Here is a 17,867-nt window from a genome sequence, read left to right as displayed (position 1 = left end):
GGGAAATACCTGTCCCCATGATTCAATTACCTACTCCTGGGTCCCTCCCACAACACATGGGAATTCAAGGTGAGATCTGGGTGGGGACACCACCAAACCATATCATTCCACCCCTGGCCCCTCCAAATCTTATGTCCTCACATTTCAAAACCAGTTATGCCTTCCCAATAGTGCCCCAAAGTCTTAACTCATTTCAGCATTAACTCAAAAGTCCATAGTCCAAAGTCTCATTGGAGACAAGGCAAGTCCCTTTTGCCTATAAGCCTGTAAAATCAAAAGCAAGCTAGTCACTTCCTAGATAATTGATACAATGGGGATACAGGTATTGGGTAAACACAACTGTTCCAAATGGGAGAAACTGGCCAAAATAAAGAGGTTACAGGGCCCATGCAAGTCTGAAAACCAGCAGGGCAGCCAAATTTTAAAGCTCCAAAATGATCTCTTCTGATACCAAGTCTCACATCCATGTCACGCTGACGCAAAAGGTAGGTTCCCATGGTCTTAAGCAGCTCTGCCCCTGCGGTTTTGCAGGGTACAGCCTCCCTCCTGGCTGCTTTCATGGGCTGGCGTTGAATGTCTACATCTTTTCCAGGCACATGGTGCAAGCTGTTGGTGGATCTACCATACTGGGGTCTGGAGGATGGTGGCCCTTTTTTCACAGCTCCACTAGGCAGTGCCCCAGTAAGGACTCTGTGGGGGCTCAGACGCCACATTTCCCTTCTGCACTGCCCTAGCAGTGGTTCTCCATGAGGGTCCTGCCTCTGCAGCAAACTTCTGCCTGGGCATCCAGGCATTTCCATACATCTTCTGAAATCTAGGCGGAGGTTCCCAAACTCAATTCTTGACTTCTGTGCACCCGCAGGCTCAACACCATATGGAAGCTGCCAAGGCTTGGGGCTTCCATCCCCTGAAGCCACAGCCCAAGCTGTACATTGGCCCCTTTCAGCCACAGCTGGCATGGCTGGGACACAGGGAACCGACTCCTTAGGCTGCACACAGCATGGGGACCCTGGGCCAGGCCCACGAAATCACTTTTTCCTCATGGACCTCCAGGCCTGTGATGGGAGCGGCTGCTGTAAAGGTCTCTGACATGGCCTGAAAACATTTTCCGCATTGTCTTGGGAATTAACATTAGGCTCCTTGCTATTTATGCAAATTTCTGCAGCCAGCTTGAATTTCTCCCCAGAAAATGGGTTTTTCTTTTCTATCGCATAGTCAGGCTGCAAATTTTCCAAGCTTTTATGCTCCATTTCCTTTATAAAACTGGATGCCTTTAACAGCACCCAAGTCACGTCTTGAATGCTTTGCTGTTTAGGAATTTCTTCTGCCAGATAAACTAAATCATGTTTCTTAAGTTTAAAGTTCCACAAATCTCTAGGGTAGAGGCAAAATGCCACCAGTCTCTTTGCTAAAACATAACAAGAATCACCTTTACTCAAGTTCTCAATAAGTTCCTCATCTCCATCTGAGACCACCTCAGCCTGGACTTTATTGTCCATACTGCTGTAAGCATTTGGGCAAAGCCATTCAACAACTCTCTAAGAAGCTCCAAAATTTCCTACATTTTTCTGTCTTCTTCTGAGCCCTCCAAACTGTCCCAACCTCTGCCTGTTACCCAGTTCCAAAGCCGCTTCCACATTTTTAACTATCTTTTCAGCAAAGTCCCACTCTACCAGTAGCAATTTACTGTAATTAGTCCATTTTCATGCTGCTGATAAAGACATACCTGAGACTTGAGGAGAAAAAGAGGTTTAATTGGACTGAAAGTTCCACATGACTGGGAGATCTCAGAATCATGGCGGGAGGCAAAAGGCACTTCTTACACGGTGGCAGAAGAGAAAATGAGGAATGAAGAAGAAAAGCGGAAACCCCTGTTAAACCCATCAGATCTTCTGAGACTTATTCACTATCCCGAGAATAGCACAAGAAAGACTCACACCCATGATTCAACTACCTCCTCCTGGGTCCCTCCCACAACACGTGGGAATTCTGGGAGATACAATTTGAGATTTGGAGGGGGGGACACTATCAAACCATATCAGCTGGGTAGCCACAAAATGACAAAAGTGATAACACCAAGAGATCAGTATGACTGCAACATATAAAAGACAATAAGAAAGTGCCTCATGACGGAGTAGAAACAGGATCCCAGATTCCTTTATTCCAGATTCCTTCATTGTACTACTGACATTTTTCACATGTAAAGTGGTAAAAGAAATGGTTCTATTTCCTTTTGTATTATTCTGTAATAAAATAACAAAAATTCATGATATTGGGAAATGTGAGTATTTAAAATGACACATTAAATTGAATAGAAAACATTGCATTTCATTTTTTAAAAATATATCAAGGAACTGGATCTGTGATTTTTAAGATCTAGAAAGTCACTGCAGGAAAGCCATTTAGGCCAGGCAGAAATCAAGAGTACAAAACAGCAATACTGTTCATATGACAGATGAAGATATGGTTTGATCTGAGCCACAGAAAGAGACGGTTTAGGCCAGGCACAGTGGCTCACATCTGTAATCACAGCACTTTGGGAGGCCAAGGTGGGCAGATCACATGAGTCAGGAGTTCATGACCAGACTGGCCAACATGATAAAACCCCATCTCTACTAAAAAATACAAAAATTAGCTGGGCTTAGTGGCAGGCGCCTGTAATCCCAGCTACTCAGGAGGCTGAGGCAGGAGAACCGCTTTAACCCAGGAGGTAGAGGTTGCAGCAAGCTGAGATTGCGCCACTGCACTCCAGCCTGGGTGACAAAGCAAGGCTCTGTCTCAAAAAAAAAAAAAAAAAAAAGAATAAAGAAAGAGAGGGTTAACATTAAGTTAATCAAAGAATCAAATTCATAAATTAAAAGAACCAAAACTGAAATAAATTTCCTAAAAACAAACTTCTATTATAGAGAAAAAAGTTAAGCCTAAGTGAAGAACATTAACCAGTAAATTGATCCTGATGTGAAAGATGTCTCAGGAAATTTATGAGTAAATGTAACTTACATAAACATAATTTAGCCTCCTTTTAGAAAGATATAGATGAAAATTTAATATTTAGCAGCTAATCAAAATTTTATAGCAAGCAATAAGTTAAAATTTCAGACAGATTTCCCTCACATATGTCTATATCTAACTCGTATTTTAAATTGATTTGTTAAAATAACATATAAGAGCTACATTTAAATCTATGCGCAGATTGTGAACACAGATATGTATACACATCAGTTACCCATACACAAACAAAAAAATTATGAAACTATCTTCAAATTTTGCCCTGGAATTAGTAATTTGTTCAACAGTAGAACTCAACTCTTTCTTAGCCCAGCGCAGTGGCTCACGCCTGTAATCCCAGCATTTTGGGAGGCTGAGGCAAGTGGATCACTTGCGGTCAGGAGTTCGAGACCAGCCTGGTCAACATGGTGAAATCCTGTCTCTACTAAAAAAAACACAAAAATTAGATGGTCATGGTGGTGCCCACCTGTAATCCCAGATACTCTGGAGGCTAAGGCAGGAGAATCGATTGAACCTGGGAAGTAGAGTTTGCAGTGAGTCAAGATCCTGTGAGATCATGCGACTGCACTCCAGCCTGAGGAGACAGAGATCGTGCTTCAAAACAAACAAACAAACAAATGCATCTCTTTTTTGCTGCTGTTCTATAAATGCAACATGCAAACTCAAATCATTTTTGGAAAAAGTTACTTTATAAATAACTGAGTAAATCTTCACACTTAAATCTGTCTTTTCCAACCAGCCCAAATTTGTCAGAATATTAATATCCAGATTAGACTAAATAAATGAAATCTGTGCCTATAGTTCTAGAATTTTTTAAAGTACTTATTTAAAATGTGTTATTTATAAGCATATATTAATTAAGACTCCCATTATGAATAACCACATACTTCCAATAATTTCCTCTTTATAACTTCCTAGTTATTAACATTCAGTAAATTTTACTTAGCCAGAGATTGAAATTACAGAAAAAATTTAATAGAACTTCTGAAAATATTTTATTTATATTCCATTTCAGCCAATTACTCATTTTCCAAATCTATAAGGCCATCTGTCTCAAGTTCAAAATCTTTAAAATTATTTGAAAAACTATTTTTTAAAAAATGATTGAAAAGCATTTCAACACAGAGTAATGAAATGCACAAATTTAAAATATTACATACAACAATAAAATACATACATATAACAACAATGAAAAATCTTTATTTAAAACACGAAGTTATTAAAATGGGTAAAATGACATAGTAAAATAAAATTTTTTCAAAACTCACTTTAAAGAAAACATACAATGACATGGATTATAATATATACAAAATAGGAAATAAATCATCACCTGTCATTAATGGGAAGATCCGCACGTATTCAAAATATTCATAATTTTAAGTCAGATACATAGAACACTGTGTGAGTGCTTCTACATTTAGTCTCTTTAGAGGCGTTTTAAATTCCGCTTACTCTGGGCACTTCCTGGCACAGCATCTTTTCTATTTCTTGGCTTTGCTGCTCCTCTACTACATTCTTCAGACCCATGATAAGCACACAAACATAACACACAAAAGTCAAAACCACAGGCTGTGCGGCTACACAGTCCCCTTTTCTTATATGGCTGGTACTTAGCAGGGGATTGGCACCTTGGACAAGGTTTTAATGCTTCATCAATAAAAAGTGTTTTGGCAACCTGCAGTGAAAGCACACACACTAAATCTTCTGGTGTCATATAGGGGAGCACTTTATTTCAAACTCTGTAAATATTTATTTCTAATAACTTATAATAAATACTCACCTTAACATATTCTTCCTGTTTACTACTTAAGTGAGTAACAGAAGAGCTTGCTAGAGGTGTCAAAACTTCTCCCCAGGGAGATAATGTTGACCCTTGCTCTCTCTGAGAACCAGGTATCCTAGCCTGTGCCTGCACAGATCTTAAAGCTGAGCGATTTAAAAGCTGGAGCCGAGTGGCAGCATCCTCGACATTTAATACAGCCCCCTGTAGTAAAGGACAAGAGGCATCAATACTGCAATACCAAAACAGTTCCAGGATAGCTTTCTGTTGCACGTGGATTTATATGCTTTGAAGACGTTTTTTACCATCAGAATTCTCCCCTAAACCATTCCTTTTTAGGGAAAAAAAAAAAAAAAAAAAAGACCTTTTCTCACCTAACATACGAACGTTAAATAAACATAAAAAGAAAAATGTTAAAATTAAATTCTACATCTAAGTTTCTATGACTGGTTATTTTTCCATTTATTTTAAACTTGGTTCAGCAAACCTTTCCTGTAAAGGACCAGATAATATAATGTATAGTCTAGACATTGTGGGCCATGTAGTTGCAGCTACTCAACTCTGTGGTTGTAGAAAAAGCAGCTGTAGACAAGAAGTGAACAAAAGAGTGGAGAAAACCATCAAACAGTTTTTTTCTTTTAAAATTGTTTTTGTTTTGGTAAATAATACATTAGAATAGTTCAAGTAGAAAGCAACCAGTCCATGTTGGAATAGGACAGCAAAGGGCCCCAGGAAGGATGTCTCTGAGGAAAAGAAGGAACAGGTAGAATACCTGATTTGTTTGGACTTACACAGAGGAGACTTTCAGTTCTGGTGGATAATGGGAGATGAATCAGGGATCTGTATAGAGAAACACTAAGCAAAAATAAATAAATAAAAGAGAGAAAAAAACTAGGCAATTATTAACTGGAGAGAAAAAGTTATACTAGGAAGAAAGTGTAATCATAGTGTACAACATATGACAGCTGTGAAAAAGTAATAATAATCTCAATACAATCCTTATAATGTCAGCACCTAATTCTGATTCATTCCCAAATGGTGGTGTAATTATATTCATAATATAGGAGAAGAGAAAAGGAATTCAGAGAAAGAGGGGTTATGTAGGTAGTAGTAGTAGTAGTTGTGAGAGGTTACAGCACCTAATCCTTCTATAAAAAATAGTAAAGAAATGGCAGGGAAATAAAATTATTTAGAAATATGGAGGTAAACACTAAAAGAAAGTGTTGAAAATGATTGTCTTGATGCAACAAGAATCAAGTGTATGAAGGCATAATAGTATATTTTGTTATGAGAGCCTAATTTGACTTTTTAAACCAAGTATTACTTTGAAAAAGATTTTAAAAAGCAAGTCAAATAAGCAAAAGAACATAAGAAAGGAGGGAAGGTACAGTTCTTTAAGAAGCCGAGTTTTTAAAAAAGTGATTGCTAGAATAGGAAGATATAAACTTCTGGTTTTTTTGAGACAAACTTTAACTCTGTTATCCAGGCTGGAGTGCAGTAGCATGATCTCAGCTCACTGCAACCTCCACCTCCCAGGCTCAAGCGATCCTCCCGCCTCAAGCAATCCTCCCGCCTCAAGCAATCCTCCCGCCTCAGCCTCCCAAGTAGCTGGGATTACAAGCCTGCACCATCACGCCCAGCTAATTTTTGTATTTTTAGTAGACATGGGTTTCACCATGTTGGTCAGGCTGGTCTTGAACTCCTGACCTCAAGTGATCCACCAACCTCGGCTTCCCAAAGTGCTGGGATTACAGGCATGAGCCACTGTGCCTGGCCGAATATGAGAATAGAATATTTCCTTTTTGTTATTGTTTTTGGGAATAGAATATTTCATTCTCTGGAGTTACCTGGAGGGTTGCCAGTACAATCATATGCTTCTTCCTTAGAGGAGTTAAGAAGTATATGAAGTCAAATGTTAAAATGTTAAATCAGTGCATGCTTTAACAACTGTTTTTTAAGTTCTGTCCCTAGCATGTAGGGCAGCATTTGAAAAAGAAATGTTAAGAAGGCAATTAATATCTTCCCTTTTATAAACTTCCAGAGCCAGCAGCTGCAGCAGTAAGTAGCCAAGAGCTCTGAATGGGTGAAAATATAAAATAAAAGAGAAAGTCAAAGTTTTAGTTAATAGCAGTCCCTAACAGTTCACTGTAATGAGAAACCTGCCAATCTGTATCTAGGTGTTCCTATTTGTTTATGCCACGCTTCATTCCAATTATTATATATAGTCAAATTAGAAATTTATATTATGTTATTACATATTTTTCACTAGAACAAGAATGAATTAGTGAACTCTCAGAATCTTTTTTGGTCTAAAGTTAAATTTATAATCAAACATGGGTGCCAGAGTCATCAGATACCTATTATACAAAATAGCATGCCTGAGAAGAATCCATCAGCTTCTGTAAGACTTTTCTTGTAACTTTAAAGCCAGAATTCAAATCCTCAAGGGACTGCAAGTTTATGATGCTTCACAGGTGATCTGCTATGCTCACTCACCTCCAGGCTTGCACATGTGCTATTTCCTCTGCTAAAACCCTCTTCTGTCTTCACCTGGCAAACTGCTAACTCATCATTCAAGTCTCAGTTGAGATGCACTTCTCTTGATTCCCAAGTATCAGTCAAAAACTCCTTTAAATAACTCTGGGCTTCCCCTAACACACCAGGATTGTAGTCACCTATTTACCTATATTACCCCCAGGGTATGTACTCCAAAAGAGCAGGAACCATGTCAGAAATGTTCACCATTGTAATGTGAGCACTGGCACAGTTACTAGCACGTAATGTCCACTCGAAAGACTGGATTAAGAATGCTATAAAGGTGTCTTATTATAATTAGGATTCACCATATCGCTGGTATTCAAATGCTTCTAAGAGCACATATACTTAAGCAGCAACAAATCCCAATAAGATGTTCCTGATGCTATGTAGTTTATTCCACTTATAGACTGGGTGAAAATGGAGTTCGGGAAAACTAAAGAATTTATGAGTGAATGTTTGTTAAATGGAAAAGGTTAAAAGAGCAGGAAAGCCAAATTAGGTTACCTAGCAACATGAGATTATTATGTATTTATACAAATCCATTTTACAGAATTATTACATACATTACCTCAGAATCTGTTTTCAGTTGCGTGATATAAAATTTCCTCCTCCGATTTGCATTTTTATCTTGAACAACAATTTCACGCCAATTTCTGCTTACTTTCCAAACACTGTAACAAAAAGATCCATCCTTCTATAGTATTAACGTTTTGTTGTGTATGCTAATGAGAAAAATTTGTTTTAAAGATTTACAAATTTTGTTTCAAATTTTTAGGTTTAAAGTAAATTTAAACCTAAAAATTTACATAAAAATATTACTTGGCCGACATAGTTATTTCATATCGATTCATCATATAAAAGAAGTCCTATTAAAATATAAGGCATATGCCATCATTATACAGATAGATTACTCTTTTATAAATGGTCATATAAAGCCAATATGAGTCCACTGGGAGACTAAGAGGATTTAACTTCAAATGTGACATTAAAAATTTGGAACAAGAGATGCAGGAAATGATTGTCATCTATAACACAAGATGAAAATGATTGTCTTGATGTCAAGAGGTTTTTATCAATTTCTCCTATACCTGTGTTTAACAAATCTCTGTCATTTTGATTATATAAACACAAGCACAATTCACAAGCCTTCATTGGCATTACTAAGTGCCAACTATAAATACTATTATGGGTTGTACCACAGAGTTCCTATTTTATCAACCAAAGTTTATGAGAATGAAGCAGCTAAAGAAAAAACACAATTTTTGTCCAGTGATTGCTGATTTATCAATAACTGACAATATTATTATTAAAAAGTAATACCTTGACTGTTAATCTGGACTTTTTTTGTTATTCTAACAAATCAAAGGGAATAAGGTCAGGAAAAGATTGAAATAAAGAAGTCACTTCTTACGGCGGGTCCCAGTTGTCAACACTATTCTTCCAGCTACTATGGCTGCTTCAATTGCCATTGACTCTCTCTAATCTGATAAATATGCCCTATATCAGAGGGAAGTAAAGGAACAGGCAGAAAGCCACCCAATAATAGGGAAGAGGGCTGGGCGTGGTGGCTCACACCTGTAATCCCAGCACTTTGACAGGCCGAGGCAGGTACATGAGGTCAGGAGATTGAGATCATCCTGGGCAACATGGTGAAACCCTGTCTCTACTAAAATACAAAAAATTAGCCGTGCCTGGTGGGATGTGCCTGTAGTCCCAGCTACTAGGGAGACTGAGGCAGGGGAATCACTTGAACACGGGAGGCGGAGGTTGCAGTGAGCCAAGATTGCGCCATTGCACTTCAGCCTGGCGACAAAGTGAGACTCCATGTCAAACTAATAATGATAATAATAATAATAATAATGATGGGAAAGAAATGACTACATAATTGGGTATTTGCCACAGATATTGCAACTGATCAACTCTAATGTTACCAGGAACAGTACTGCCAACATAGTTACATACTTTGCAGTACAAATACTATACATATGGAGAGATGGGAAGGAGAGACAATTGTTGAAATATGACTGAAAATCAACTGCTCACATAAGCAAGCATCCAAAAGTATCAGCCAATTTTAAATGGTCCAAATACTCCAGCATATAAAAATAACATTCCTGGCTGGTCACAGTGGCTCACACCTGTGACCCCAGCACTTTGGGAGAGCAAAGCAGGAGGATTGCTAGAGCCCAGGAGTTTGAGACCAGCATAGACAATGTAGTAAGACCCCATCCATACTATTTTTAAAATCCTATATCTCAACCATCTCCTTAATTTTTTAAACAGTTTATCGTTTGAACATTTTTAAAAGGCACACAATATGGGTGCACTAATCTGTTTATTATCCCATTTAAGTTACACCAAAGACATTCTTGATCAAGTCTATTCCAGAAAGCCTTAAACCTTATCTTTCCACAAAAAAGAGTTTGTGGAAAAATACTGGATTAGAAATCAGAGAGCTCACTGTAGACCTAGATCTATTCCTTTCTGCTTGACTAGCTGCCAGCAGGTCACTTCTTTGGGGCTCGTTTCCTCATCTGCAAAATATGTGATTGAACTAGATACCTAAGAAGACTTCCAGCTATGAAGTCCTACAGTTCTCTACAACAGCCTACAATTAATGTATGGAGGAAAGACAAAGAAAGGCTTTGATAGAAGTAGTGGCCATAAAAACAAGAAGGACAGGACAGGCAGTGGCTCACGCCTGTAATCCCAGCACTCTGGGAGTCCAAGGTGGTAGGATCACTTGAACCCAGGAGTTCCAGACCAGCCTGTGCAACATAGTGAGACCCCATCTCTACAAAAACTAAAAAACAAAACAAAAAGCCAAGGACCTTATAAAAAACTCTTGACATATACCTATCAAGAAAGAAGCTAACTTTCTGCATGTTCCTCCATAACCATCACCTTATAGATGATGGTTCCACATGACTTCTCTCCTTCATTGTCATGGCATTCCCATGGGTCTTGTCTTCTGATAGTCTTGTAACTCCCCCAAATTGGCATGAACAGAGTCTCCTTTTAGTCTTTGTAACCCTAGTTCCCACTCTCAATACTCCCAAATGTGTTTATTATGTAGCAGCATTCACTCTACTGCAACATTTGTGAACACAAATTCTTCAGTTTCTAATCTCTTGAAATTCCCCAAAGTCATTAACTTTCACTGCTGTGTTAACAATAAAAATTAAATAATCCACACTCCCCTGGTCTCTGGAAAGATCAAACCCTAAAATAAAAGCTAACTATTGTTTTTAAATTCTAGAACTTAAATAATTAAGTGGTATTCTTTGTATATTGTCACTTCTCAGTCACCACAATGCATTACATTATTTCTGACCAAGTGTCATAACCTTAACACTACTTGCAATCAGACAATAGGATCTGAACTATTAAATAAATCATTAAACAACTTCCATGGAATAGAGCTCGCATTCCTGAAAATTCGAAGTTCAACTTTTAGCAACTTTATTTCCAAATAACAGTGATAAAAACTTTATAAAAAAAAAAAAAAAAAAGACTATATTATTGCTACCAAAGCTTTTAAACAGAAGGAACTGTATTAGCAAGCTCTGTTGAGAAGTTTGCTTAAACTACCTTTGACATAAGACAATAAAATATAAAGATAATAAAACAAAAAAAAAACAAAGGATAACCACTCAAGTCACAGAAAAACTTTCCAACTTAAAAAAAAACTTGTATTTCATAAACAACCCTTACTTCTTACCTGCATAGGCTCTCTGCAGTCAAGGAATCTAAAACCATAGCAAGAATATGCTTTAAATTTCTATATTTCAATTCTGTTAAGATGTCCAGTTTTTCTATACCCATCTTCTTGCCAATCAGTCCTGCAAGTATACACTGTAGTACAGCTATTTTCTCCCCATCCCCTTCCTCTAAGAATTCATGTCCACTAGTTTGCTGGCATCTTTTCCTTTTGCTTTTCATGAAGAGCTCATGCACCAATTGCAAGGCTGGGGTCTTTGATAAATTCTTTAAGCTAAAGGTTGAATCCCTACTCTCATCACTGTTCAGCTGAGCCTCTGAGATAGCAGAAGCAGCTGCTGCTCTTTTTTCAGAGTCAGGGTGGACAATCTGCTTTTCCTCTTCTGTCTCTGACTGTGAGCCTTGCTCCCGAAGGGTGGACAGTCTTCTTGACCTTCTAAGATGTCTTATCTTTCTTATGGTGTCCCCCACTTTGGGAGTCCCCTTATGTTTCTGGAATAGTTCTTGAAAAGAACCCTCCTGGTCAGAGAGAGAATCTTCTGATTTCTCCAAGCTAAGTGAGTTAAAACCACTGTCTTCAGGCGTTGAAATATTGCCCTTCACTTCAGGTGAGGGAGAAAGTATTTGAATTGCATTAAATCTAATGTTTGACACAAGATTACTTATTGGAGTCACAAATATGTCCTCATCTGTTCCACAAGTTGTTCCACTAACAGAGGAAGCCAGGGGCTCTGGACATGTATTCTCATCATTAATGCATAAACTGCTATCACTAAAGTCATGTGTGATAGAGTCTTTAAAATTATTGCCTTGAATTGGAGATATACATTCAACTTCAAATAGGTTACAGTCATCTTTGGAATCATCAATTGTGGAAGTCTTTTGCTGAGAAAAATTAAGCCTCAATTTTTGACTGCTCGAAGTCACTTCTTCTGTTTTTAAAGTGCTAGTAACTAGAGGGCTAAAATTATTTGGCCTGGACAAACCTGCAGCACTGCTTGGGATATTTTTTTCTAAGTTGAGAACTTGGCTTATACTACTTTCTAGAGAACTATTTTGTGATTCAAAGTCCCCCTTTAGAAGAGAGAAAGATAGATTCAACCTTCTACGAGGTAAACATTTTTTATCACTGATTTTAGGTGTTTCACAAAGTTCTGGGGTTTTATCCTTTTCCTTTCTAAGCAAGATAAATTTCTTTTTTTGAGTGGGAGACTCTAAAGGATGTGTTAAGTCCAGGCTTGAAGCTTCAGGGTGCTCATGGAGTAATGTTGGGCCTTTTTCTTTTTTTCCAAGATAGTCTCTGTCTGTATTATCAAAGGTACAAGATTTTAACTCACTGTAGCCACTATCTTGAAGTGAAGATGTGGAACAATCTCTGAAGGTAGAGTACTTGGAGGTGACAATTGGAGGACAGTCCACCCCATTTCCTGCTTCAGTGCTAGCTTGACCTGAGTGCCTTTGTGCCATCTTCAAAACCTCTGTTTCTGCAAAGTGACAACAAAGTTATTCTGCCTTTGAAATGAGTATCCAGGCAGCTTACACCAAAATACATTATTTGTTATGAGTACAGATGATAATGGAAACTTATATGGCAATTTTTGAAAAGTTACTTTAAAAATTCAATTCTACTCCGTAAAAACTGATGTGTATCCTACTTAAAACAAGTTCTTGACATCATAAAACCAAAATGTTCAGGTTATAAATATTCAAAGATCATTTGATTAACCATAGTCTAAGCACTATGCACACATATTTTATTGAACTACCCCACAGAGAAAAAACTTAGAAGCATTATTTTTAGATTATTTTATTACCTTATGATTTTCACAGAACTAAAAAACTTTTGTTTTAATATTCCAGCTTATTTGTGTCAGCCTATATTAGTCTACTCAAAAAACACTATATGCTACTTTTTAAACATCTTTGGGAAATGTGTCAAATAATGAGTGCTGCCACTAGCTCTATCTGCAATCAGGCTGAACAACTCCAGAGTAATGACGTTCAAACATGTAACACAGACCTGTTGTTGTAGAAGCCTAGTCCCCATGACCATTCACAAGGTCTGAATTTTCAGACTTAAGCCTTGACAAAGACTCTGGCTTGTCAATGAACTACTAACACATTCTCTGTGAGCTAACCAAAATGAACCACTGCACCACAGGTAGGGCTATTTCAAATCTGGCATGTTGCACTCATTCAAATCTCATTTTCTAAATATTTTGTGATGCAAGGTCATCCAGCCTTGACTTCACAGTTTATAGACAACTATTTATGGGAAAACCACGATTTAAAATATTCATGAAGTTGCAAAAAAGAATGCAACTGAATTACTTAAAGAAAAACAGTTATTCAGTAGCTACATGAGCAAGAAATAACAGTAAGAAATATTGTATACTCCTTAACCTTTTCAACAGTATCATCACATTCCTTTTTAGAAACTTAAATCTTAAAGCTAAGAAATTGATTTCGAAAAAAATAGTGTGAAAAAATTATTATAGTTTTTGATATTTTTCCTGATGATTCAAAGGACACTAGGAAGACTGTCTTTGCTTCAAAGTTTTCTCCAGGGTAAATGCACAATTTTGCTACATTAAAAGATTCTGGGAAGGTCTATTTAGTTGACTGTAATGCCACAGTAATTTATTTATGAAATTTTATCAAATATATGAGTGAATGATCTTTGTTACAAAAGCAAACTGCTACTCTAAACACAAAATTATTTCTTTATGGTATAATGATCATTAGATTATTTTTACTAAACAAAATTTGAGTATTTTTAACCTTTTAAAGCTATACTTTTTTTTTTTTTTTGATATGGAGTCTCGCTTTGTCGTCCAAGTTGGAGTGCAGTGGCGTGATCTTGGCTCACTGCAACCTCCACCTTCCGAATTCAAGCGATTCTCCTTCCTCAGCCTCCCGAGTAGCTGGAACTACAGGCGTGTGCCACCATTCCCAGCTAATTTTTTGTATTTTTAGTAGAGATGGAGTTTCAACATGTTAGCCAGGTTGGTCTCGATCTCCAGACCTTGTGATCCGACCACCTCAGTCTCCCAAAGTGCTGGGATTACAGGTGTGAGCCACCATGCCTGGCCTATACTTGTTTTTTATAAATGACATATATGTCCCCTTCTGATCTACATCCTCTCAGATCACTGCTAACTTCTACACATGGTCACAAGCCAAGAAGATTTATCAAACTGATTTTTATAATTTTGTTATATTTTAAATAATTTTATTTTACAAATATTAAATTAATACAATAGAATATATATTCAAATTATACCTCCATGAACTGTTTTCTCCCTCTCTGAAAGTAATTCTGTTAAATAACACTTTTTATTCAATTTGGTAAAATTAGGTCACAGAACTTTTATTTTTCTATTTTTATTATTTATTAATTTTTTTGAGATGGAGTCTCACTCCTGTTGCCCAGGCTGGAGTGCAGGGGGACAATCTCCACTCACTGCAGCCTCCGCCTCCCAGGTTCAAGTGATTCTCTTGCCTCGGCCTCCCCAGTAGCTGGGATTACAGCTGTCCACCACCACGCCCGGCTAATTTTTGTATTTTAAGTAGAGTCGGGGATTCGCCATGTTGGTCAGGCTGGTCTCGAACTCCTGACTTTAGTTGATCCACCCACCTTGGTCTTCCAAAGTGCTGGGATTACAGGCGTGAGCCATCGTTATGACAACTGTACTGCTACTTCACCACTAGGTGTCTCACAATGCTAGAATTTAGGAAACTAAGAGGCAAATTGTTAAAAACAAAGTGGGGAATGCAGATATTACCCTCTTTCCCCTAAAACGTTATCCAAAATCTGGCCAGTGGTTCACGATTGTAATCCCAGAACTTTAGGAGGCCGAGGCGGAAGAAACGTTTGAGTCCAGGAGTTTAAGACCAGCGTGGGTAACATAGTGAGAACCTATCTCTTAAAAAAAAATTGTTCATTTCTACTTTAGAAGGGAAAGAAAAAAAGAAAAAAAAATTGTTAATCTACACACTTGAAGTTGCCTCCAATGTCCTTTCTCCGCTATCATTTTCATCTTTCTACTACCCCAAGACGTTGGTCCCAAATGTGGTTCTTCACAACTTAATTTTAAAATTATTCATGTAAAATCATGGACTGTTGTATTTTCAGGACTCAACAGTTCACGGATAAATCAGTCAAGCCTCTTTGATACTTCGACATTCATTTTAAGAACCAGCCTTCTGATACAAGGCTGGTTTTCCCTAAAGTAGTCTTTAAAAAAAAAAAAAAAAAGCACCTATCAAATCAGAGAATTAAATACTTATATTAAACACAAATATCCTTCATTTGTTAAAGTGGAAACTCTTACCATCAGTAAATCTGGATCTCTTGGACGTCAAAGTTACGTAGGCCTCCAAACAAGAAATTCTCTCATTTTTGCCTTTAAAATTCATGCCAAAGTAATGTCACTTAATGAGAAAAACTTCGGTTCGAACAATTAATTGGAAGGTGCAGCAGCACGATAATTGCTCAAAGTCGAAGGAGACACAGGATGCATGCCGGATTATTTCTAACACTTGAGAAAGTCTATAACATTTTGAATTTCCTTCAGCCCTCCAGAAAATAGTTCTCTTAATATCCCTGTTTTCTCTAGCTGGACTTGGACCTGAGTAAACTCCCCAAATTCGGGTCCCTGAAAAGGCAATGTGTGCTGCAGCCCGGCACTGACTCCCCGGAAGGGCTATGGCGGGCGGGTGGGTAACGGTCTCACCAGGGCGTCAAAGATCCGCTCGGCCCAGAAAGCCAGAGGTGGCAGGGGGCGGACGGACGTCACCTGGAGCGGAGGAGTGAGGGCTGCCGTGCGCCTCCCTAGGCCCAGCACCTGGAAGGCACAGGGGGACGCGGGGCCGGTGCTGCGGCCAGGGCCGCCTGGAGACCCGCTAGCGGGTACTCGTCTGGGGTCTCCGCGCCGCCCGCCTGGAAGCCGCGGAGCCGGGCGGGGCGCCGAGGGGCACAGGTGGGAGAGGAGCCGGGCAGCCGCTGCTGGAGGCGCCGGGGACGAGCCTCGGCCTCGTCCCCTGGGATGCGGGCTATGGCAACCCCCACGCCAGCTTCGCTTGGGCCGCTGCCTTACCCTCCTCCTATTTGAACTGCCCGCCCCGAGTAACCGCTACGCTCAACCCCGCCCCGCGCCGCGCCGCGCCGCGTCGCACCGCCCCTGCCTCCGGCTCCGGCTCCGCAGCGCCCCCGCCCGGCCGCCCTCAGGCTTCGCCTACGCGGGAGGAGCACCCTCTGTCACCCCTGTAGCCGCCCCGAGGCGAGTCAGAAAGGCTCCTCCTTTACCAATTCCCACTTTGGGAAGCATTACCGTATTTAGAAAGGCTAATATGGCCTACAGTGGGATGCCATTAGAAATCGTGTAGGAGAATGTTTTCTTGGAAATGTTTCTCCAAACTGTGAAATGTAAAAAGCATGTTATAAATCCTTTTAGGTTGAAAATATGGGTAAACACAGGATGAGGTCTGAAAGGTATGAATAACTTGGATAAAGTACCTTTGTATAGGAGTATGTTGCTTTTTAGTTGTGTCTTTCAATCTGTTTTCTTTTCGTGTTTCTACAAGGAATATATACAGATTTTGTAATAAGAAAGCTGAGCCAGGTGTGGCAGCTCACCTCTGTAATCCCAGCACTTTGGGAGTCAGAGGAGGGAGGATCACTTGAACCAAGGAATTCGAGACCAGCCTGGGAAACATAGTGAGACCCCCGTCTCAAAAAAAAAGATTATTTAAAAATCTATTAATAAAAACAAGAGTGAAATGTGTTCATTGTTTACAAACATTCCTTTTGGAGCATTATGAACTCCCAAGTACCCTCAATGCCAAATATATTTTTTAAACCCTAATTTTTTCATTCAATAAATATTTACTGGGCACCTACTATATGCCAGGGACATGCCTGCTGCTCTTGGCAGCTTCTTCCTAGTCTCCTTTTTCTGGCTTCTTTTCCTTGGCCTACTCCGTAAATGAGACATCCTACCTCAGCATTTTTATTAGTTTATCATCCCATGCTTAATTCACATTCAGAACTTCAACCATCACTTTTAAGCCAGTAACAGGCACTACCACCACTCTTCTCTGACTGGACATTTCTTCATCTGGATGTCCCTAAGTCATCCAAAATCAAACTCATTAACAATTATTATTATTATTTTGAGACAGAGTCTCACTCTGTCACCTAGGCTGGAGTGCAGTGGCATGATCTCAGCTCTCTGCAGCCTCCACCTCCCAGGTTCAAATGATCCTCCTGTCTCAGCCTCCTGAATAGCTAGGATTACAGGCGCCCACCACCACATCCGGCTAATTTTTGTATTTTTTTTTTTTTTTTTTTTTTTGAGACGGAGTTTCACTCATGTTACCCAGGCTGGAGTGCAATGGCACGATCTCGGCTCACTGCAACCTCCGCCTCCCGGGTTCAGGCAATTCTCCTGGCTCAGCCTCCCGAGTAGCTGGGATTACAGGCACGCACCACCATGCCCAGCTAATTTTTTGTATTTTTAGTAGAGACGGGGTTTTACCATGTTGACCAGGATGGTCTCGATCTCTTGACCTCGTGATCCACCCGCCTCGGCCTCCCAAAGTGCTGGGATATTTTTGTATTTTTAGTAGAGATGGGGTTTTGCCATGTTGGCCAGGCTGGTCTCAAATTCTGATCTCAAGTGATCCACATGCCTCGGCCTCCCAAAGTGCTGGGATTACAGGCATGAGCTATTGTGCCTGGCCACTAACGATTATTAAGTTCCAACTAGGTGCCAATTACTGGGCTAGCAACTGGGAATACAAAGCTGACAAAGGCACA

The 17,867-nt window shown here is 39.3% G+C and overlaps 1 protein-coding gene across 3 annotated transcripts; it reads right to left on the bottom strand.

The window, feature by feature from the left end:
- Positions 1 to 3,989: 3,989 nt before the first annotated feature.
- On the bottom strand, positions 3,990 to 16,204 carry FBXO43 (F-box protein 43). 3 transcript variants are annotated; one of them, XM_032248090.1, is made up of 5 exons: positions 15,382 to 16,204; positions 11,049 to 12,531; positions 7,896 to 7,998; positions 4,790 to 4,993; positions 3,990 to 4,684 (listed from the first exon to the last, which is right to left on the bottom strand). In XM_032248090.1, the coding sequence occupies exons 1-5, from the start codon at positions 15,464 to 15,466 to the stop codon at positions 4,436 to 4,438; spliced, it is 2,124 nt and encodes a 707-aa protein (XP_032103981.1). In that variant the 5' UTR covers positions 15,467 to 16,204; the 3' UTR covers positions 3,990 to 4,435. The 3 variants fall into 3 exon arrangements, 2 of the variants coding, with proteins under 2 accessions (XP_032103981.1, XP_032103993.1); XR_004259841.1 differs by having other exon boundaries at positions 4,605 to 4,684; positions 4,790 to 5,644; XM_032248102.1 differs by lacking the exon at positions 3,990 to 4,684 and adding an exon at positions 5,581 to 5,644 and having other exon boundaries at positions 4,867 to 4,993.
- Between the last annotated feature and the right edge of the window lie 1,663 nt (positions 16,205 to 17,867).

This window comes from Sapajus apella, unplaced genomic scaffold (assembly GCF_009761245.1).
Source record: "Sapajus apella isolate SASKATOON/1434 unplaced genomic scaffold, GSC_monkey_1.0 scaffold3, whole genome shotgun sequence".
NCBI lineage: Eukaryota > Metazoa > Chordata > Mammalia > Primates > Cebidae > Sapajus > Sapajus apella.
The sequence above is the reverse complement of the archived record's forward strand: the minus strand, read 5'-3'. Positions and strand labels throughout refer to the sequence as shown.